Source organism: Triticum urartu, chromosome 6A, assembly GCF_056163025.1.
Source record: "Triticum urartu cultivar PI428250 chromosome 6A, HENAU_Tu73, whole genome shotgun sequence".
NCBI lineage: Eukaryota > Viridiplantae > Streptophyta > Magnoliopsida > Poales > Poaceae > Triticum > Triticum urartu.
This window is the reverse complement of record NC_141878.1, coordinates 30,183,604-30,207,563: the sequence shown is the minus strand read 5'-3', so window position 1 is coordinate 30,207,563 and position 23,960 is coordinate 30,183,604. Positions and strand designations below refer to the sequence as shown.

At 45.8% G+C, this 23,960-nt stretch overlaps 1 protein-coding gene and 1 pseudogene across 2 annotated transcripts; one reads left to right on the top strand and one right to left on the bottom strand.

The window, feature by feature from the left end:
• Positions 1-3,888: 3,888 nt before the first annotated feature.
• LOC147963509 (zinc finger BED domain-containing protein RICESLEEPER 2-like) lies at positions 3,889-13,935 on the top strand (annotated as a pseudogene). The gene is made up of 5 exons (XR_015608266.1): positions 3,889-4,907; positions 5,238-6,259; positions 6,338-6,432; positions 6,503-6,582; positions 13,653-13,935. The product of XR_015608266.1 is annotated as a zinc finger BED domain-containing protein RICESLEEPER 2-like (transcript).
• Positions 13,936-14,827: 892 nt separating this feature from the next.
• Positions 14,828-18,964, bottom strand: LOC125516396 (uncharacterized). The gene is made up of 2 exons (XM_087527828.1): positions 17,824-18,964; positions 14,828-15,119 (listed from the first exon to the last, which is right to left on the bottom strand). The coding sequence occupies exons 1-2, from the start codon at positions 18,962-18,964 to the stop codon at positions 15,037-15,039; spliced, it is 1,224 nt and encodes a 407-aa protein (XP_087383954.1). The 3' UTR covers positions 14,828-15,036.
• Between the last annotated feature and the right edge of the window lie 4,996 nt (positions 18,965-23,960).

The following is a 23,960-nucleotide window of genomic DNA, read 5'->3' as shown; positions in this document are numbered from 1 at the left end:
ATCCGACAGATGCAAGAGCATTGTCAGATCAAGCCACACCAGATAAAGCTCCATGTCAATGCCAGATGACCATATAACAGACAAACACAGCCACAAGTTAGAACTTAGAACTACCCTATTGTTGATAAACCTGTGGCCAACTTTCCACTGGGAGCACAACATCAGCAGCAAATCCAGTCCTCGCTACACTGGCCCGATCTCCAACATCTGCATCATTGTCAGTTGATCTCTATTATGGAGGTCATCTTCGCGTCTTGTTCAATGTTGTCGGTTGCGGTGGGAATCGTCGTCAGTAGCTGGACGGCGTCGTTGCACCGTCCATTCAATGTTGGTCATTGGAAACCCACACATACGTAGATGACACGTGAATGTGTCTCAGTGTCACATTGTCATTGACTGGCCACTAAATACGAGGGTCAGTGATGAATAATTATCAAAGACTAGCCAAGTATGATAGATCGTCTGTGATAACATTTCATCCGATCGAGATGGAAAGCACATCCTCGCTGACCGACCAATTTTAGACCGGTTAGTGTTAAGGACCTATCTTGGTCGTGAGAGACACATCACTGACGCCTCCGCACTTACCGGGCATTGTTAACCCACATCATTAACACGTGGTCAGTGGCCGGTCAGTGAGGAGGGGTCAGTAGTATGTCGATCTGTAGTAGTGACAGCCTCTTGCATTCGTGTCCCCTTTGTCGCTGGGCATATTTTGGGATCGATGTGCACCCTGGCTTTGAGCGCTGCCGTATGACTGGGCTGTTAGCGTTTGAAGAGTCCCAGAGATATGCGTCAGATGAGGATATTGAAAGTTAGCTTCAGCAGCAAGATAGATAGGAGTTGTTAGCATATTCTGTATTTATCTTGATTTCCTTTCTTTGCTTGTAAGCCACGATTGTAACAAACTCCTGTATGCATATCCGGGATAGGCCCCGCTCTATTAATAAAAGACCACGCGGCCTCCTACGGGAGGTAAGACGCTTCTACAAAATTTACATGGTAATCAAAGCATCCTCTTCCATCTAGTCTAGATCGACCTCCCCCTTCGTCCCCATGGCATCATCCACCTCCACCACCGCACCCAACGGCCTAGCCTCAACACCCAAGTCACGGAGAAATTAACTCGGGACAATTTCATCCTCTGGCGTGCACAGGTCTTGCCACAAATTAGAGGCGCTGGGTACTTTGGCTACCTGGATGGATCCATCGCCAAGCCAGATGAGAAGCTCATCTCCACCGACAAAGAAGGAAAGGAGGTGGCCGTCCCCAACCCTGCATACGCGACCTGGCTGTCCCAGGACCAGGTCGTGCTGGGCTATCTCGTGAACTCGCTAAGCAAGGAGGCGCTGATCCCTGTTGCGCATCTCATTCAAATATTACCTAAACTAGGGACCTTAAACCGTGGATACTGAGCTACTACTCATCCTCGTAGTCGAGGGAGCACTTGTTGAAATCCTCGTAGTTGGAGATCTCCATTCTTGATGCTTCCTCAAGCTCGATGACTTTGTGTTAAAATAATTTCTAGCCCGATGCAAGATCCTTTCTTGAAAGGAAGGATCAACGTCCTTTTTGGGATAGACCATGTCCTTGACATTTTTCATAAGCCCTTTGATGGATCTCCTCCTGCCGTGCAGTGGTGGCGGGCACGACGAGGTGGTGTTCGTGGCATATCGGCGTGTGCAGCAGTGGTTGCGGTCTCTTCCACACGTGAGTACGAGAAATGACCTCATCCGTGCATGTGGCCGCGGCGGCCGCAACCTCTTCTGCATGCGCTGCCACAACCACGGCCTCATCCGCGCGTGGTGTTGGGGCATTTGCGTCACGTCCGGCCATGGTAGTGTCCACATTCGCGCGTGCGATCATGAATGGCCGAGCAGGCGAGCATACACTCGCTTTGCGTCAATTCCTAGTGCATCATATTCCTGTAACCATATATGTAACCTCTAAATGTTTGTCACGGTCAACCTCCCGACGAAGCCAAGGGTCCTCCATATCTTCAGTCACATTCAATTTTGTTGACTCTAGGAAGGCTACTAGTCTTAGGCGAACCGTGGGCCGATAAGCTACTGGCATATATAGGAACATGGCTCAACCACTCGACGCTCTTAGACTTGAATGTATTACAGACCATCTGACGCTTTATTGGGCTGTAAATGTCAAAGAATAATAGTAATTCCATTTATTGGGCTTGGACTGTACTCTGCCAGAGGTAGAGTATAAATACCACACTATTTCATCCACAGTAGCCCAATGATCCATCCAATAGGTAGGACTGGACGTACGAGCGAGCTTTCCGGCTCGGCCCGAAACTCGCTACAGCTCGGCTCGACAGGTTAAATGAGCGGGCCCAGTTCTGAAAACAGGCCCGATTCGCGAGCGAGCCGAGCCGAGTTTCGGCCGGTCCAGCTCGGTGACTCGCTTGCAGCCCAGCCCAATCCATCCTCAATCTCCATGGCTCGCAGCCTCGCACGCATTAGGGCACGAGAGACGCAGAGACAGCGCCACCTCGCCGCTTTCTCTGCTCTGCCTCCCCCTCGCCCCTTTCTCTCCCCTGCGCCGCAAAGCTGGATCGGCAGTGATGAGGGACGCCCTGTTTCCTCACCACTCCGACAGCGACGGGCTCGACGGCAACGGGCGGCGCCACCTCTCCTCACCACAGCAGACGCAGACGGACGCGCCTCCCCTGGTTTCTCGCCGAACATGATGAGCACGAGCAGGTACCTCCTTCCTTTCCTATCTCTAGCCGCAGCTCTCTGAACTAGTACGTGTGTGATGGATCAATGGATGGATGGATCGATGGATGTGCTCATGTGGTTGTTCCTTCCCAAACCCTAGCCATAGGTGTCTAAACTAGCATGCATGACGCATCTGATTTATTGATGGATGCATGGATGGATCGATGGATGTAGTCATGTAGATGTAGGGCTAGATGGATGGATCATGGATGGATGTATTATAGCCTGTAGAGCTAGATGTAGCAGATCCGGATGGATGGATCATGGATGGATGGAGTTGTAGGGTAGAATGGATGGATAGATCAAAATTTTCATTGATTCCATGTGTAATTAGTTTTCTGTTGTTGATGATCTACTTGATGTAGCATAGCAGCTTGAAAAAAAATCTACTTGCTTGGAAAATTACATTGACTCCATATATAATTAGTTTACTGTTGTTGATGATTGACTGTTTGTTGTTTGCTCATGTGTGCAGGCACCTATCGTCGCAACAATGGACAAGGAAAAGGGAAAGGCGAATGGGAAAGAGAAGGAGAAAGAGAGGACCTTGGACTCCATTATGAAGAGCAAGGTGCCGGTCTCGGGGATGCAGAAGGGGAATGGGAAGGGCAATGCAACAGCTACTACGCAGCTGCCGAGGAAGCTCGCAAATGATTGCAGCAATACCCCAATCGCTGAGTTGTTGTATAGGGTAAAAAAGAAACCTCCGCCTCGACGTCTCCCTGACCCCACCGGCGCTGGTGTGCGTGCCGCAATCACCGCTGCCTCCGGCTCCGCAAACTACTATGAGAGGGAGGCTACATCTTCCTAGGTATGTATATGCCAAATATATATTTGTGCAAGCTCATGTATGTGCTGTTTTTGCTTTTTGAAAGTCAAATTTATGTGTGCCCATGCTCATATGTGCTGTTTTTGGTACCCAAATGTCAAATATATGTTTGTGCTCTTTTTGGTATCCAAATGTCAAATATATGTTTGTGCAAGCTCATGTGTGTGCTGTTTTTGCTATCCAAAAGTCAAATATATGTTTGTGCAAGCTCATGGGTGTGCTGTTTTTGCTATACAAAAGTCAAATATATGTGTGTCCAAGCTCATGTGTGTGTTGTTTTTATGTGCTAGGCAATGGAGCATGATAAGCAAGCGGAGGAGGATCATGAAGAGGTGGAAGAGGATGAGGAGGAGTACAAGGAAGAGCAAGATACTTTGTTTGAGGTGCCGCCCGGGGCTGGTGACAAATCAGATTCGGATGGGTTTGTGGATAGTGAAGAAGAAGCCTTCGAAGGTGATGACATGTCCGAGGATGGTCTAGGCCTTGGTCCTACGCCTCAAGAGCAAGAAACCGTACTTCTTAGTTCGAGTGAGGATGAAGTAAGAAAAGTGCAATGAAAGAGTGCCAAGAAGCGAAAAGGTCAAGCTCCTTCGAGGTTGTGGTCGGCGGTTTGGACCTTCTTTCATAAGGTAGAGGTGCCATCGAAAGAAGGTTTGATGGAGTTGAAGGCACAATGTAATTATTGTGACAATCAATATGCATATGTCCAAGGTGGAAGCACCTCATCCATGGGAAGACATATGGACACATGTAAGAATTACAAGGACAAGGTTAATAGGGATCTCATCCAAGCTACTCTATTTTTTAGAAAAACCAATGCAACAACAAGTGGTCCAGCTGTCCAATTCATTGAGTATGATAAGGACCTCATAAAGGAGGTCATGGCAAAGATGATTTGCATCCATGAGTACTCATTTAGAATGGTTGAACATAAATGGTTCAACATTCTCATGAAGTGCTTGAATCCAAACTATCAACCCATTGGAAGGAAGGCAATAAGAGCTGAATGCATGAGGGTTTTCAAGAAAGAAAGGGATTTGCTTCAAGTTTCACTAAAGGATGTGGACTTCATTAGTCTGACAACCGACTTGTGGACTAGCAACCAGACCATATCATATATGTGTGTGGTTGCACACTTTATAGATAAGGATTGGAAGATGCAAACACGTGTTCTTTCTTTCATAGATTTGGATCCTCCTCACTCCGGGCATGTTATTTCAGATGCTATCTATGAGTGTGTGACTGAATGGAAGATAGAATTATATCCATCACACTAGACAATGCTTCAAACAATGATGTTGCGGTCAGAGGTTTGAAGGCAAAGTTTGCTGTTCGGAGAGGTATATACTTGCTGTTTTTGTTGTACATATGTTCATATACTTGCTGTTTTGGTTGAATATATGGTCATATTCTTGCTGTTTTTGTAGTACATATGCTTTGTTTGTCCATCACACTAGACAATGCTTCAAATATATGGTTATATGCTTGCTGTTTTTGTTGTACATATGTTCATATACTTGCTGTTTTGGTTGAATATATGGTCATATTCTTGTTGTTTTTGTAGTACATATGCTTTGTTTGTCCAAATAATGATATTTTGGTTTAACACATGCTCATATGTGTGCTGTTTTGGTTGAATATATTGTCATATGGTTGCTGTTTTTTTGTAGGTACGGACTTTGAAGCCAAATATTTCCATGTCCGTTGTTGTGCACACATTATCAACTTGGTGGTGCAAGATGGGACAACCATCATGGCCCCTTTGATAGAGAATTTGAGAGAGACGGTTAAGTATTTCAAGAAGTCACCGAGTCGCCTCCACAAGTTTGTTGAGACTTGCAAAATATTGGGTGTTGAGGTTGGCAACCATTTGCATCTTGATTGTGTCACGCGGTGGAGTTCAACGTACCAGATGCTTGATACAGCCTACCCGTATAGGGAAGCCATGTCCTCTTATGCAGCTTCAAATGCCAACTATCAATGGGAGCCGGAAAAGGAAGAATGGGACAAGTTTGAAGTTATTAAGCCATTGCTCCTCTCTTTATCTCGTGTGACAACTGCGTTTTCAGGGCAATTATATCCCACCTCCAACATATTCTACCCTCACATTGTCAGCATCAAGATTGCTTGAGAAAAGCCATGGCTCATGATGATGAATGCTACAAGAAAATGGGCGATGCAATGATGGATAAATTTGACAAGTATTGGGATGAGCCAAACAATGTCATTGTGCTTGCTACCATCTTGGACCCAAGGTACAAGATGAGGTATGTTGAGTGGTGCTAGCACCAAATGTATGATGTGGGGAAAGCAAATACTGAGAAGAATATTGTGCGCGGAGAGTTGGACACATTGTATGAGAAGTTTGTTGTGAAAAATAAGAAAGCTGAAGAAAGAGCTAGTGGATCATCAGCCAAGAACAATTGCAACACAAGTACCTCGATGCCACTTATGGATTGTGAGTTTCAGTCCTTCTTATCAGCAACTTCATCAACACCATCAAAAAGTGAGCTTAGAAACTATCTAGATGACTTGAATGAGGCAATGGATCCTATGTTCAATCTTCTTGATAGGTGGAGGGTAAATGCACCTAGATACCCCGTATTGGCAATGATGGCAAAGAGGTTCTTGACTGTCCCGGCTACCTCCGTGTCTTCGGAATCAACTTTTAGCACGGGTGGAAGAGTTTTAGGTATGTCTACTTGTTACATTGGATGTTAACTTGTCATCCTATCCTTGAACTTAGATATGTCTACTTGTGTGGTTTTAGATGACTACAGGGGTTCTCTGAAACCAGAAATGGTGGAAGCCTTGGTGTGCGGTGCTAGTTATATCAAAGGTTCTCACAAGGACTTCAATGTGGTGGTATGACTCCTATCTTTTCTTTTATGGTTTCTGTCTATTTCTTGTATGTGGCTAACTTCCAAATAATTAGGAGAGAGATGAAGATGAGGAGGACGATGTTGAGAATATCAAGTTGCCCAAGATTGTTGATGTGGGGGATAACAACAATTGGTAACCACTACAGGAATCAGCTACTTTGCCGTCTGCCACGGCGGACGACAAAGGCATGAACGGCGGACGGCAAAGGCCTTTGCCGTCAGCCGCGGACGGCAAAAGGCTCCAGCAAAGTAGGCTACGGTAAACAGCTACTTTGCCTTCTGCTTCCTGGCGGCGGACGGCAAAGGCCCTGTGCCGTCCGCGGCGGACGGCAAAGAGAGCGGACGGCAATAATTGCGCTGTCAGTCCATTAAGTGGCTAACGGCAGGCCTTTGCCGTCCGCCGCTGACGGCAAAATTGCTAGGGTCTTTGTCGTCCGCCGTATGATGTCATCTACACGTCACTACATGGCAGGTTCTTTGCCGTCTGCCACTGATGGCAAAGTGCAGGTTCTTTGCCGTCTGCCACTGATGGCAAAGTCTTTGCCGTCTGCCACTGTAGGCAAACTGACCAAATGGGTCAGCTCCCAGGAAGTACAGCTGGATGCCACGTGTCTTCTTTGCCGTCCGTGGCAGACGGCAAAGAGCCCGTTGCCGTCGGTGGCAGACGGCAAAGAGCCTGCATATTGGCTCTTTTATCTGTTTTTTATTAAATCCAACAATTTTCATCACAAATATATATGACATATATAGATATATTTCAAAAGGCCATTACAGAGCAAACATATAAGATATCCAACACATAACTTCATCATCCAACCATATATATTACATGCATAGTTCCATCATACATAACAAGTTCAACATAGAGGCATCCAACCATATATATTACAATAGTTTCATCCAACGATGCATGCATAGTTCAACGATACAAAAGAAACAGAGAAAGGGATAAGGAGCACTCCATCTATGCAAGCTTTCGTCATGTGAATGAAATCTGCAAAATGAAAAATAAGAAAGTTAGAACAAGAAGAGTAGAACAAGAAGAAGAGTAGAACAAGAAGAAGACTAGAACAAGAAGAGTAGAACAAGAAGAGTAGAATAAGAAGAGTATGTCATTTATGAGCTAACTTCCGTGAAATGGATCATATATGAGCTAACTAAGTTGAAATGGGTCGTTTAGGAGCTAGCTAAGGTGAAATGAATCATTTATGAGCTAACTTAGTTGAAATGGGCCGTTTATGAGCTAACTAAGGTCAAATGGATCGTTTTTGAGGTAACTAAGGTGAAATGGATCGTTTTTTAGCTAACTTAGGTGAAATGGATCATTTATGAGCTAACTTAGTTGAAATGGATCGTTTTTGAGCTAACTTAGGTGAAATGGATCATTCATGAGCTAATTTAGTTGAAATGGATCTTTTTGAGCTAACTTAGGTGAAATGGATCATTTAAGAGCTAATTTAGGTGAAATGGATCGTTTTTAGCTAACTTAGGTGAAATGGATCATTTATGAGCTAACTTAGTTGAAATGGATCGTTTATGAGCTAACTAAGGTCAAATGGATCGTTTTTGAGGTAACTAAGGTGAAATGGATCGTTTTTTAGCTAACTTAGGTGAAATGGATCATTTATGAGCTAACTTAGTTGAAATGGATCGTTTTTGAGCTAACTTAGGTGAAATGGATCATTTATGAGCTAATTTAGTTGAAATGGATCTTTTTGAGCTAACTTAGGTGAAATGGCTCATTTAAGAGCTAATTTAGGTGAAATGGATCGTTTTTTAGCTAACTTGGTGAAATGGATCGTTTATGAGCTAAATTAGTTGAAATGGATCGTTTATGAGATAACCTAGGTAAGATTGGTCATTTTGGAGTTAACCTAGGTGAAATGGGTCATTTTAAAGCTAAAGTAGGTAAAATGGATCATTTAGGAGCTAATCTAGGTAAAATGGGTCATTTTTGAGCCACCTCCTTGCTTTGCGAGAAGCTCATACTCTTCGACAGAATCCTTTTGGATCTTCGCTCCATACGAGAATATGGTGACGTATCGACTGTATGACATATCCAGGAATAAGAGTAGTTCAAAGGAAATAGAAGTTGCGAAACAATGTACCGAGAACTTACTCGATGTACGGCCGCACTTCTATCAGGTTGTTGAAGATATACAACGAAATGGTCCGCCATTCTTCGTTATCCAAAGATACTGGATGTGAAACACTAGCTGGTGCGAGATTCCCTTTGAATAGGCTGAGGTTGGATGCACCCTTTTTAGGCTCGTCAGCATTGTACCGAGGCTTCGGATTATGCAAATGACGATTTTTGGCTTCGTAGTGCGCTGTTACGAAGTTTGCCGCCTCCTCTGTGATGAATGCCTCAGCCATCGATGCTTCAATTCTACGTTTATTTTTACATTTTTCTCGAAGCGTCTTCTGCATCCTCTCAGTTGGGTAGCACCAACGATTTTGCACGGGCCCCCCCAATCTTGCCTCGGTCGGGAGATGCAAAATCAAATGCTGCATTGGATTAAAGAAGCCCGGTGAAAAGATCTTCTCTAACTTGCAGATCAACTCCGGCGCCAACTCTTCCATTTCTTCTAGCACGCCAGGCGATAGTTCTTTCGCACAAAGAACACGGAAGAAATAGCTGAGTTCTGCCAGTACTAGCCATTCATCCTCAGGGATGAAGCCACGCAACATCACCGGCATTACCCGCTCAATCCATATGTGCCAATCATGACTCTTGAGACCAAATATCTTCAGTTTATCAAGATTCGCTCCCCTCTTTAGATTCGCTGCATACCCATCGGGGAACATCAACTGCTGTTGCACCCACAAGAGAATTTCCCTCATAGCTGGCCTTCCAAGATTGAACCATGCCTTTGGCTTCGTCCAGTTCTGCTTTCCTTTCGGTTCTTTCATGTTTTGTAACGGCCTATCACATAGCGCCTCCAGATCGACTCTAGCCTTAGTATTATCCTTTGACTTCCCATCTATGCCAAACAATGTACCAAAAAGTGCCTCGGCGATATTCTTCTCAGTGTGCATCACGTCGATGTTGTGTGGGCAAAGGAGGTCTTTGAAGTAAGGCAGATCCCATAAGCATGTTTTGTGAGTCCACGCGTGCTTAGTATTATACCCCTTGAAGTACCCTGGACGTTGTGGATCTGGCTCGAGAGCGTTTAACTGATCCAGGGTCTGTTGGCCTGTCAATGCAGGTGGTGCAGAGTTTTTGACAACTCTACCCCTGATGAAGTTCTTCTTGTCTTTCCTGAACTTATGGCGAGGATCCAGGAACTGTCTATGCATGTCGAAGCAAGAAAACTTGCGACCGGCCTGAAGCTAACGAAACTCAAGAGCTCCCTTGCATGTGGGGCACGGGAACCTTCCATGCACACACCAGCCAACGAATAGCGCATACGCCGGCAAGTCATGCGTCGAGTACATGTACCAGACACGCATTATGAAGTTCCGTTTGCTAAAGGCGTCGTATGTCTTGAACCCATTATCCCAGGCTTCTTGCAATTCGTCCTTAAGCGGCTGCATGTACACATTCATATTTTTGCCCGGATAGTTGGGTCCTGGAATTATCAACGTCAGGAAAATGTTCTTTCTTTGCATAATCTGTCGGGGGGGGGGGGGGAGATTGAGTGGAAAGACAAATACGTGCCAACAACTGTATTGGGCTGCCGTCATACCAAACACACTGAACCCATCCGTGCTGATGCCGACTCGAGGATGCCTCGGATCTGCCGCTTTGTCAGCATGTAATTCATCAAACTTTTTCCACGCAACACCATCCGATGTGTGTACCATCATCAGATTCCCATCTGCATCTAGTTCGGTTCTTTTGCCTGTTTTGTGCCATGTCATCTGTCTGGCCGTCTCTTCGACCATGAAAAGACGTTGAAGTCTTGGTACGATTGGCATATACCGAAGAACACTAACGGGGATTTTGGTCTGTGTCTTCTCACCCATACCGTTGTCTACCACAATATACCTGGAAAACTTGCAAATGGGACAATAGTTCAAGTCCGCATAGTCAAGCCTAAATAAGGCACATCCTTTCTCACAGGCATGTATCTTCTCATAGGGCATCTTCAGTGCACGGAGGATTTTGTCCGACTGGTACAGGTTTGCAGGCATTACATGGTCTTTGGGTAGAAAGCGTCCAAATACTGTCATAATTGCGTCATAGCATTCTCTGCCCAAGTTGAACTGAGCCTTCAGAGCCATTACTTGTGAGATGGCATCCAACTGACAAAGCTCAGTGTGCTCGTGGAGCGGACGTTTCGAAGACTCCAACATTTCATTGAAGGTCTTTGCAGATTCCTCCATCTCCTCGTCCGAATCCCGAGCATCATCATAGCCTTGCACCATGTTTTCCATCCTGGTACCATGCTCGTCGGTGCGACGACGATCCACCTCAGCTCGGTCACGTTGGGCAGACTCACCATGAAATGTCCACACCGTATAATCGGGCGTAAAACCACTCTTCTGCAGGTGTTTGCCCATTTCAGCCTCTGTCTTCTTTTCCCAATTGCCGCACCGGAAACAGGGGCACCAGGTTTTCTTTTGGCCATTTGCAAATGCGGCTTGCACAAACCCCTTAGTTTTTGTGAACCATTCAGCGCTCCATTTGTTCTGACCAGTGTGACCGGTATACATCCAAGCACGGTCACTCATCTTGACTTTCAGAGCTACTGGACACACAACAATTATATATGTAATTCACCATGTATATGTTCATCAGTTGATCTACTTTGTCAATTTTATTACGTCCATGCAACCTACACTCTAATAGGTAATGATAGGTCCTAATCCCACCCGTGTATGTGTAGATTGGGTTTATTTTCCCATGCTATGCTCCGGATCCGACGCAAAATTTCGGCAGCACCTCCCCGCTGTTCTCCTGATACACGTCTCTGCAATAAACAGAGAGGATGTGTACCCGGAGAACAACAGGGGAGGCACTGACGAAATATATGCGTCGGATCCAGAGCAAAGCATATGGGAAAACGAACCCAATCTACACATACTCGGGCTGTCCATGGATAGCGTTGGACAATTCGAAAGAATTAAGGTTATAAATATGCAAATGCATGCATATTTATAACTATGACGCTTTCGAACGGGAGACACATATTGGTTACGCATACTGATGATTCAAGACACATATATAGCTAGCTATCAAGTTTCATCGGAATAGATCAAATAATTAATGGGGGAGGAGGACTTGTCATTTGTGCTCACCCACGAACGAAGGGGCAGAGCTCGTCAAATGCACGGCGAGGTCGTCGAACACCAAACCTCGCAGTGATGAAACAACTGCACATTTAAAACTACACGATCAACACAATTATATATGATGTTTTTCATAACAAAATCGAAAAATATATGACCTAACTAATAATTCACAAATATATGACCCCGTCGGCCTCTGGAAGGCCAAAGAACACCTTTTCGGGAGGTGTCGGTGGTCGGGGTGTCCTGTCGGTGTCGGGGTGCCGTGTCGGGGTCGGGGTGCTGTTTCGGGGTCGGGGGGGTCGGGGTGTCGTGTCGATGTCGGGGTAGTGCCGTGTCGTGTCGGGGTGTTGTTTCGGGGTCGGGGTGTGGTGTCGGGGTCGGGGTGTCGGGTCAGGCTCGGGGTCGGGGTGTCGGGTCAGGCTCGGGGGGTCGGGGTGTCGGGTCAGGCTTGGGGGGTCGGGGTCGGGGTCGGGGTCGGGGTCGGGGTCGGGGTCTCGGGGTCGGGGTGTCGTGTCGGGGTGCCGGGTCGGGGTCTGGGTACCGTGTCGGGTCGGGGTCGGGGTGTCGGGGTCGGGGTGTCGGGGTCGGGGTGTCGGGTCAGGCTTGGGGGGTCGGGGTGTCGGGGTCGGGGTCGGGGTGTCGGGGTCGGGGTCGGAGTCGGAGTCGGGGTGTCGGGGTCGGGGTCTCGGGGTCGGGGTCGGGGTCGGGGTCTCGGGGTCGGGGTGTCGTGTCGGGGTGCCGGGTCGGGGTCAGGGTACCGTGTCGGGTCGGGTTTTTTTCCTTTTCTTCTTCTTCCTCTTTTTCCTTTTCTTCCTTTTTTCCTCCTCCTTCTTCTTCTTCTTCTTCTTCTTCTTCCTCCTTTCCTTTTTCCTCTTCTTCTTATCCTCCTCTCCTCTTTTTTCTTCTTCTTCTTCCTCCTTTCCTTTTTCCTCTTCTTCTTCTCCTCCTCTCCTCTTTTTTCTTCTTCTTCTTCCTCTTCTTCTTTTTTCTTCTCCTCCTCCTCTTCTTCTTCTTCTCCCGATCTCCTCTTTTTCTCTTTTTCTTCTTTCCTAAAACTAAACTAAACCTAAAACTAAAACTAAAAAAACAGAAAAAGAAAAAAACTAAATCTAAACCTAAAACTAAACTAAAATAAACCTATAAACCTAAAACTAATCCTAAAACTAAAACTAAATCTAAACTAAACATAAACCTAAAACTAAAAAAACAGAAAAAAGGAAAAAAAGGAAGAAGATCACCTGCAGGGTGGAGGAGGGGGCGGTGCGGCCTGGGGCGGCGGAGGAGCTGGGCGGGGCGGCCTGGGGCGGCGGAGGAGGGGGCGGGGCGGCCTGGGGCGGCGGCGCCGGGCCCGGCCGGGGCGGCGGGGCGCGGAGGTGCCGGGGCGCCGGGGCGTGGCGGCGCCCAGACGGCAGGGCGGTGGGGGCGGCGGGGGCGGGGGGGCGGGGGGGCGCCGGGGGGCACTGGGGCGGCGGCGGGGCGTGGTGCGATGGGGCGGTGGAGGTGGGAGAGAAAGAGAGAGAGGGGGGGTGTGGGGCGCGGCCCCGTTAACGTTACGTGGGGCCTCCCTCTTTGCCGTCCGCCACCCTTTGCCGTCCGCCTTCTTGCTCTTTGCCGTCCGCTAGCGGACGGCAAAGAGGGGGCCCGTTAGGTTTTTTTTTTGCAGCTCGTCAGTGCGGCCCCTCCCTCTTTGCCGTCCGCTAGCCGACGACAAAGAATCTTTGCCGTCCGCTAGCAGACGGCAAAGAACTGGCTGATGGCAAACTTGGTCTTTGCCATCAGCCAGTTCTTTGCCGTCTGCTTTTTGGAAGCTGATGGCAAAGAGCTTCTTTGCCGTCCGCTAGCGGACGGCAAAGAACTGGCAGATGGCAAACTAGCTGATTCCAGTAGTGAACTATTCTTTTGACATTTTCAGTTTTCATATCTTTACATGATCCCAATATGTTTCCAAATCTGTGTTACATGTAGATAATCGTCATGTTGGTGTTGCTCTTGCTACTTTGAAGATGGATGTCTACATGATCTTGTCATGTGGATTGTTGAGGGCAACGTGATCGTCTCGAGCCATTTCTTTTGTTGTCATGAACTTCGAATTATGTGTTTGTTGTGATGAAGTTTGGATTATGTGTTTGTTGTGATGAACTACGGTCCTTGAATGATGTTGCGTTGAACCATGCACTTTTAACGATGTTGTTGTGAACTAGTGATGAACTATGAACTTAGTATTATGTAGTTTTCGCTAGTCATTGTTTCGCTGTCAACATTTTCTCAGTTTTTATGTCAAAGTGATAAGTTTTGTGCTATGCAAAATTTCTTCGTGTGGCTGTCAATATTTGATGCTTTGTTGTGTAAAGTTCAAAGCAAGTGTTGTCCAAAAATAGAAATGCTGGTGAATTCTTTCTCTCATATCTATTCCATTATTACAATTTTGGTAGAAGAATTCATAGACGAAAGCTTATTTTTCATTACTATGACCTTTTGTTAAAATAATAGACTGCTGAATGTTCCACTTTTAATATAAACTGTTTGTTTTTCAAAATATGGGTTTAATTGCTGCAAAAAAAATCAAGACTGGACTATATACAGAGGTTCTGTACTTCTGGGGGCAAATGGCTTTCGAGCCGGCTCGGTCTGAGCCAAGCCATAGCTGAAGCGAGCCGAGCCGCCTGAAGTCGGCTCGTTGGCTGAGCGAGCCGAGCCGCTCCACAGCGAGCCAAAGCCAGGCTCGGATCAAGCTCGGCTCGGCTCAGCTCGTGTCCAGTCCTACCAATAGGCAACCATTAGTCCATACAGCATTCTACATCATACTCTACCAGCAGATCCCATACCTTGCCACTGCCGTCTCCTTAATTTTGTTGTACCTGACTAGTTCCATACAGCAAGATCGCAAAACCACACTGGAAGTAAAAATTAATCTACTGACTGTACAGAAACTAAAATGATTGTGTGGCTCTTGCTACCTTATCTGACAAAAGCACTAATCATTGTCAGATCAACGCACACCAGATAAGCTCCCTGTCAATGCCAGATGACGATACAACCAACATGATCGCAATTGCATTGGCCGGTTACGTATACTCTTATTAGTTAACTTATAATTATTTTTCAGAAGCTAAACGCCATTAATGCTCTCACTGCATAATCCGACAACCAAACAAACGCAACAATCATTGTCAGATCAAGGCATAGAAGATAAATTCCAGATTGATTCTAGATGACCATACTACAGCTAAGCAGAGCCAAAAGCACGCTACCAGGGGCCAACTTAGTGGTTTATTGTCTGAGTTGTGTCACAACATCACCAGCATCTCTAATCCTCGACACCACCTGACCTCCAGAATCCGCATCAGCATTACTCTGACCGTGCTGACTGTGCGCTTGATCTTGCAGCAAAGCCTTGTTCCAGCGTCTCGTTCTCAGCCCTGTTTCCAAAACCTGTCCAATATGCCCAAATTAAGTGTATTCAAATGGTAGATATTCAACAACTTGTGAATAAAGAAGAACAGAAGGTTGTTCTTGGCATCAGCAATAACCGGTCCACTGCTTACAGGAAAAACAAAGTATGAAAAGCTGAGACGAAATATCACGGCCTAGTAAAACAGGCCACATGGGCACTGCACATGGACGAAGACATGTAAAATAGAAAATGAATCCTTAAAAAGAACTTAAAGCTGTACAACAACTGGAAAGCTTCATGTTCCAGGACTTTACAGAGTACCTAGTATAGTACAACAAATTTCTACACTGAGCGAGAAACAAAAATCAGGGGTCACAATAGAAACTATGAACAAACTATTTATATATCTTTTGTCATTTAAACCATAAGTAGTCCTAAAAAGAGCTTTAATTATTCCAGACAAGACAGCTTGAATTTTTTTTGTTTAGCATAGGATCAGCATTGGTTGGTTCCATTTATTCTTTTTGCAGGTTGGCTGGGAGGAAGCTTCATGCGTTTGCTCAGAATAAGTCCGTTGACTCCCCTCAGAAAGCAAGGTCCATTTCCAAACACTAATGAAAAGTTGATAAATGTCATCTTAACTGTTTCTTGCTGAATCTTTGCTCTTATATACAGAACAACTTCGCCATTAGGCACATTGAATAGAGAGTTTAGCTTAGAGAGATTGAGCTGACAGCAGAAATGTGAGAAGTTTTGTAAGAAAAATGGAGACGCCAGAACAGAAGCGCAACCAAAGGAAGGCCTTTCTGAAATGAATGCACCGAAGTAATGGTGATCACCAACATGCTGCTAGAGAGAACAGGTGGGAAGATTTTATGTTTTACCGAGTATACTAGGTACTCATACGATCATATTGAAGTGCCGCTTCATAATTTTTGTGTGATCGTGTGATCAGTAAGCGGTCATATGAAACAGTTTACAAGGCTAAGTTCCAGCACAATGCAACAATGGAAGTTGGCTGTGGAACTCAGCAGTTGCAGCAGGAGGTACTATAGTTTACTTCTTTTTTATGAAATGGATAATATTTTTTTCTCAACAAACAAATGTTCTTTTCTAATTGTTCATTACACAAAGGTTTTTTTAACCAAAAAAATTGAGAAATTTGAATATCCTCCCAAGTTAATATGAGTGACTAATATTGCATGATACAATGAATCATATGTCATATCTACTATTGCCCTTCCACTGGTAAGGGGCTCAAGGTCCATAAATTACTACTACCTCCATCCCAAAATAAGTCTCAACTTTGTATTAAAGTTGAGACACTAATTTTGGGACGGAGGGAGTATATCACTATCCAAATAAGAAAGTAAATAGTAGTAGCAGTAAAGCACAGTGGTACATAAGAAAACGTATACTGACAGTAACTCGCAAAATTTTCGTTGTTATGCTAGCTGAGAACAGTGGAATTCCTGTATATGTGATTGCTCTTTTTCTACTTTTTATCGTATTAGGTTTACATATGGTATCGTTTTAAACAGCTTCTAGGAGGAAGTACCTGGATGGGGTGATTATCCTGATTATATGTATACCAAGTTAGCAAACTACCGTAGCAAACTAATTATGACTGTGCTGGTCACATAAAAGGAACAGGCGGATCAACTGCATCAACACTACTTTGAAAACTTGATTTATAAATAATTAAAGAGATGGTGATTTGGATAGATTTATTTTTTGTGGATTTGCGTAGAATGTTGCATTAAATAATCATGTAAACTAAAAATTGTTTGAGGGGGATAAGTTTGATTTTTAGCTCTGTAAACTTGGGATCCTTGTTACACTATTAAACTAACAAATAGCTAAACTCGACCAGGCCTCCCTATTTTGTGAAAAATTACCTGATAATACCATTAGTTACCGTGTTCACATGCGGCATGACAGGGTGAAAAAGAATAAACGTCAGAAGTCCTTGAAAGACTGAGAATCTGAGATAAAGGCAAGTGGAAAGTTCAAACTGTCTAGAAACAGTAAAAAAATAAATGGGTTCACTGACTTTAATTTATCTCCAGTTGCTGTTTTCAACAAAAACAGTTGAGCACAAACTATTTTGATATTTAAGTCCATTGAACATTATATATATTTTTGGTTTAGGGGTGGGGTGGGGTGGGGGGGACTATCCCTTGTGAAAATTAATAAACTTCGTCACTGTAATTTTTCTCATATCAGTATGCACTATATGCAGGAGATGCATTTTTGATACCAACGGTTTTAGATCTGAGGATGACCAAATACACTTTTCCTGCTTCCTTGTATCTATTAAAAGAAATTGGGATAAGATGTGTGCTGCTTGACTGGAATCAATGTTTCTAAGGTAAAACAATCTAAAGATGAACTGGTAACAATGTCCTGAGTCCTGAGCTTGGCCATAAAAAACAAAATATCTGATGCAATCTAGTTGTTTTACAATTCCATTCCGTGATGCCTCTAACGGTGAACTAGTCATTTTCATGTGTCACACCGTGTAAGATCTTTTCTTCTATTAATGTAACTACCATGAAAGTTGAAAAGGCAACTAGAACATACAAATAAATAAATCACTAAAATGTTGCTAAGCTGAAAGGTAACAACTACAAAACTGTGTAAAGCAAGAATAAGATCAAAATAATGAAGTATCAAGCATCAGACTAGCCATGTGGTAAGTACGAACGGAAGGGAAAAACTAGGATGCAGCATAAAATTTACCACTTGATACTGTCGGTGTCGACAACAGTGATGGTGGGAAGTTACTATATGCATGCACACTGGTGATGCAGAAACTCGAAAGAAACACCCTCTCAAGCTTCAATGTCTTGACGTCAAGCGAGAAACAGCGGGCATCAACCGGTGGGTTTCGGCAGTGATATAGGAACAAGTGCCTCCCCATTGAGCCCAAGAAGAAGTACCCGGAATCCAGCGGGATTTTCTTGTCCAACTGCCACTTGCTGGAACTCCCAAAGTCGTTTCGCCTAATGGCATAGTTGAGGTAATTTGTTTCTTCTGCACGCACAAACATCCCAGGCCTGCCATCCCCTGCCTCCACAATGGCTATATCCCCACCAGGAATACCTCTGGCTTCAGGTGGGTGTTCAACAATGGAGAACTCCATACTCTGGGAGTCAAGCACCAGCAACTTTTCCCTCGAACTAGCCACCCAATAGAACAACCCATACGCGTATTCGCGTCTGGAGAAGAAAGTCATCCCTGCTAATGATGGCAAGCCAGCAAACAAATTGCTCCAGCTCTGGGATGAAATGGTTCGCCATTGTCCGGTGTTGGAAAAGAAGGCAAAGGCGAACAGCTTAGTTAGGCACTGCACCATCGAGATCACGCTGAATGACGCCTCTTCTTCATCTTCAGAGGGAGCGAGGAAGGTCTGCGGTTTTGTCCAGAGTGCGCTGTCCACGGACTCGGCTAGGTCACCAGGGATTGGGGGGAGCAGGAGGTACCGTCGATGTAAGGGGTCGCACACTATCACCTCCCTGAAGATGACTTCGAACTTGGGGTGTCTTTCGAGGAGGACCCGGCCGTCGCGGACGTCCTGGACCGCCCAGTCGGAGGCGGGGCCGGGTAGGAAGGAGAAGGAGAAGTCGGCGGCAAGGGCGACGGCGCCGGCTGCCGACGCGGAGGGGTGTGGCGTGACGACGGCGTGGAAAACTCGATTGTAGTCGAGGAAGCCGAGGAAGGGCGGAGCGTGGAGCCTGCGGTAGCGCCGGAGGAAGGAGCGGTCGGCGATCAGGTGGCGAAAGGAGGTGCAGCCGGCGGAGACGCGCACGAGATCGGCAGGGTCGGGGAGGCGGAGGAATATGTCCGCCAGCAGCTCGCCTGGGATCGGCGGCGAGTCCATCTCGTGGCCGTACTAACCTCTCCGGCTGGTTGCTCTTGTTGTTGTTGGCGGCGGCGGCGGCGGCGACGTGAGGGGCAGAGACGCTGCAGTGTAGTGTGTACCAATGCCTAGAAGGGCCATCGCTATGAACGGGCCTGCTCATACACGGTTGGCCCATTAAGAAAAGATAAAACATTTGGGCGTTTTCTTTTCCATTCTTTGCCTTATTTTTGGGAGGAGAAATATTATGTACATTTTTTAGGGTAAATAATTTTTTATTTAAAAAATGCTTGAAATATCTTCCAAGATCATTTGCAGGGTAAAATCAGCAGGGTCAGACGGTCACACCTCACAGCGTCCATCACTAACACCTAAGATCAAAGCTTATGTTTCTATGATATTGCAGCATTTATATAGTCCTACTGTAACCACATGCAGGCCCGGTCCTGATGGGGGGTAGGGGGGGCGGCTGCCCCGGGCCCCCGGAGCACAGGGGCCCCCACCCAGGACGTATGTATGTAGGCCGGCTGCTGGGTTTCAATCGACTGAAAAAACGTGCTAAGTTGGCCCAAGTTATTACGTGGCTGGCTGGCTACTAATTACTACTCGGATCTTGGATCGAGTCAGCCATCTCGGAGAGGCGCACCAGTTACGTCTTCACGCACGCACGGTGTTGGCGGCTGCCGCCGCATGGATTTTTGCCTCTTCGCCCCGCGACCGTCGGAACCAATTGAACAACGGCAGACAAGCGATGGCGACCGAGCATGCGCCATGCTGCCACTACTACTTAAGCCGGTGACTCCCCATCAACGAGACGAGAAGCTGATTCTAGACAAGGTATTGTGCCCTAACAATTTTGATTTTTCCCATAGTAATTAATAAAAAGTTTATAATTGATAATCAATATTAGATCTTCGTTATTGTCATGGGGCATTGTTAATTGATTGATTGGCCATGGTTGATGTAGGTATTATTGAGTTAATAAAAAGCATTGCGCTAAATTTCAAATACTAAGGGCATGTCCGATATAGAGACCTTGATGTGATGTTTAGGGAAAACATATATAGGAATAATAATAATTACATGGCATCTGTCTAGGAGTCACTATGTCCGGTGCTAATTGCAATGTATATATATATGCTTTCCCATTAAATTGATTGGATTGTGTATGTTCTTTGCAATAATCTATGGAACACACAGATGCAAAGCCGTAATCCAGGAAAAGAAACTACTCCATGATTATGGTTAATCTATTTTTCTATAAATGCACTGGATTTGATAGTACTTTCAATTTTGCCTCCTAGTGAGTAAAACAATTCCATCGGGTGTTGGGTGCACGATTGAATTCTGGGGTCGAACAAGAAGCAGGAAAGACAACTAGAAAATCGGTCTGAAGGCAATCCTATAAGGGGCCCCGAGCTCTAATCTCGCCCCGGGCAGGGGCGGAGCCAGGATTAAAATTGAGAGGGGGCAAAGATGTATAGAAGCTTATAGCCAGAACATTTACAAAGATTGACCACACACAACCATATTCTATATAGTGAATAAGAAGCAACACCGAAAAATAATATGTTTTATTAAGATAATTCCATCACAAAAAACAAAGTCTATTTCATAGCAAAAGTCAAGGTAAACTAATCACTTTAGACAAAATGACCTGAGATATATTGATATTTGTGTTCCTAAATTACAAAAGAAATCACCTATCTTCCAGGATAATTTTTCTAGCCCAAAAGTTATACAAAAACGAAGCTAAAATTAAGACAGAATGCAACATAAAAAACATTGACAAATAAGAAAATGTTTTACCACGTTACCTTTTTCTTTCCTCCGACAACGATCTTTCATGTTTTAACTATCACATCATTATCCCTGAAAGAACTATCACTCATTAAGATTTCTTGTCTATCAAGCAAATAAGGCTATGGCTCACAAAATGTTCGCCCACTTTGTTCTTAACAAAGAAATAGGAAAGGAACAAGAATTTATAAATTATAACAGAAAATAAGAAAGAGGAACTGATGAAGAACCCTAATACTTACCTCATTGGTGTTGCATCAATAGCACGGAGATCCCCGCAGAGGCAGCGATCTTTAAAGTTGAAAGGACTAAAAGAATTAGTCGCAAGCCGGCCGGCTGGCCGGCGTGCATGGCGGGCGACCAGGCCGGTCGCCGGAGGTGATCTGGCGAGGGCATGGCTAGGCAGGGCTGCAGGCAGCATGGCGGCTGGGTCGCATCTCCGTCTAAACATTTCCTAATTTTGTTTTCCAAAAGATCTCACATTTCCTCTCTTTTTTAGGAACAGATCTCACGTTTCCTAGTTACGTAAGTTCTGCTAGGCTGCTTAGCAGGCTTGATGGGCTGAGTCCTTGTTTCTCATACATGGGCTAAAGGAGAATAAGCAGAAAAAAGTAAGCTGAACGGGGGCAAACTCTGCGGGCTGAGTGGGGGGCTGGGGGCAACTCTGTATGATATGGGCCTAGTACAAATGGGCAAAAAATATCGAGTGGGGGCATTCGCCCCCACTGTGCTGTAGACCGGCCTTGACCACATGGTACATGTGGTTAGCAAACTCAAAATTCACATATAGTCCTACTGTAGTGCACAGGCGTGAGACCAATTCCTCCAATTCGGAGTGGTCACCGCCGCCGCCAGGTACAATTTTCATCAACTCAGATGCTGCAGTTTTTTCGGATTTAAATAGATCAGGTGTCGGAGTCATTGCCACGGACCATGAGGGGCATTGTGTGGCTGCATGCAGTGAACCATTTTTTGGTACTTTTGAGCCTGAGATGGTAGAAGCTCTTGCTGTCAGAAGAGCAGTTTTAATTGGCGCGTGATGAACATTTTTCTGATGTTATTTTCGCCTCTGACTGCTTGCCACAGGTGCAACGGCTGAATTCTTCTGTCTATGATCAATCTTCTGTTGGTTCAGTTGTGGCTGATATCAAGTATGCGACAAGCGTCTTCGATTCGGTGATATTCAAACATGTTCATCGGCGTTTGAATGTAGCTACTCATTTGTTAGCTAAGTCATGTATAAACTCTATTGGTCTTAGTGTTTTTCATTCTGCTCCGGATTGTATCCGGGAGACTCTTTATAATATTGTCTAAGTATTTAATAAAGTGCCGACATTCTCTCAAAAAAACATCCAAACAATTTTTTTAAAGAAACACGTAACCTGGGAAATCTGCTAGACTTCAGGTTAACCACGGGTGGATAACTACTTGACATATATAGAAACACCGGTTCAACCACTCGATGGTCTTAGAGCATCTCCAGCCGTTGGCCTCTCAGGAGGCATAAAAATCACCGTCTGGGGGCGAGCCGGCGGTAGAATCGGCATTGGGGTGGTTGGGCATCCAGCCGTCGCCCCAGGTCGCCCCCAGTCGTCGATATCGGTCTATTCGCGGCCGCTTTTCGGCCCAGATAAATAGAAAAATGGTCCGATATCGGTGAGAAACGGCCCATATTTGGCGTGGTTCGGCGTTGAATTCTCAACATAAATAAATTTTTTATCACATACTTCATCACGAAAAATAAAATAATTCAATAAAATAGTGCAACAACAAATAGTTCAATACAAATTATATAGTTCAACAAATAAAAACTCATCACACGTCGAGTTAGGCGTCGCCCTTGATCCTCCATAGGTGCTGCACCAGCTCCTGCTATAGTTGATGATGCACTTGTGGGTCTCGGATCTCCTGACGCATACTGAGGTAGGCAGTCCAGGTTGCCGGTAGCTGGTGATCAACTTCGGCTAGAGGGACCCTGCCTGTAGTATGGTTCAGTGTCAAACACTGGCTCTTCCTGCTCGCTCTCGATGATCACGTTGTGCAAGATGGCACAGCAAGTCATGATCTTCCACATTTGATCTTTCGACCAGGTCTGAGTAGGGTACCGGACAACAGCAAATCGAGATTGGAGCACACCAAATGCCCGCTCGACATTCTTCCTGCAAGCCTCCTGCACCTTGGTAAAGTGGGACTTCTTGCCTCCTGGCACAACGTTTGAGATAGTCTTCACAAATGTAGACCATCTCGGATAGATGCCATCAGCTAGGTAGTACCCTTTGTTGTAGTGCCGCCCATTGACCTCGAAGTTTACCGGAGGAGAATGACCTTCAACAAGCTTGGCACAGACAGGGGAGCACTGCAACACGTTGATGTCATTATGAGTTCCTGGCATACCAAAGAAGGAGTGCCAAATCCAGAGGTCCTGTGTGGCCACCACCTCATGTACCACACTACAACCGCCTTTGGCGCCTTTGTACATCCCCTGCCAAGCAAATGGGCAGTTTTTCCATTTCCAATGCATGCAGTCGATGCTTCCAAGCATCCCAGAAAATCCTCTTGCTACATTCTGTGCTAGGATCCGAGCAGTGTCTTCCGCATTGGGTGTTCGCAAGTATTGCGGTCCAAACACTGGCACGACTGCCCGACAAAACTTGTAGAAACACTCAATGGTGGTGGACTCGGCCATGCGCCCATAGTCGTCGAGTGAATCACCGGGAGCTCCGTATGCAAGCATCCTCATCGCTGCCGTGCACTTCTGGATTGAGGTGAATCCAAATTTGCCGGTGCAATCCTTCTTGCACTTGAAGTAGCTATCGAACTCCCGGATGGAATTCACAATCCTGAGGAAAAACTTTCGGCTCATCCGATTACGGCGCCGAAATGTTTTGTCGCTGTGTAGTGGAGCGTCGGCGAAGTAGTGAGAGTAGAGCATGCAGTAGCCCTCGAGACGATGCCGGTTCTTTGCTTTCATCCGCCCCAGCGCCGAGCCACCTCGTCGCGGCTTTTCATTACTCGCCAGTAGGGCGGCGACGACCATGAGATGTTCCTCTTCCTGGACGCCGGCCTCGGCTTCCTCCTCCATCAATGTGGCGAGCGCTTCCTCATCTTCCGAGTCCATTGCCGAGGCAGGAAAATCGCCAAACATCTTGCGGGCGCGGTGGGTGCGTACCCGCCGCTACACCGCCCTGCGCGGCTGGCTCGCCGGAAAAAATCGCTC

Coding starts and splice junctions, on each gene's coding strand:
- LOC125516396 (XM_087527828.1), bottom strand. CDS start 18,964: ATGGACTCGCCGCCGATCCCAGGCGAGCTGCTGGCGGACATATTCCTC. Junction 15,120..17,823: donor GACACCGACAGTATCAAGTG/GTAAATTTTATG, acceptor CATATTGGACAG/GTTTTGGAAACAGGGCTGAG.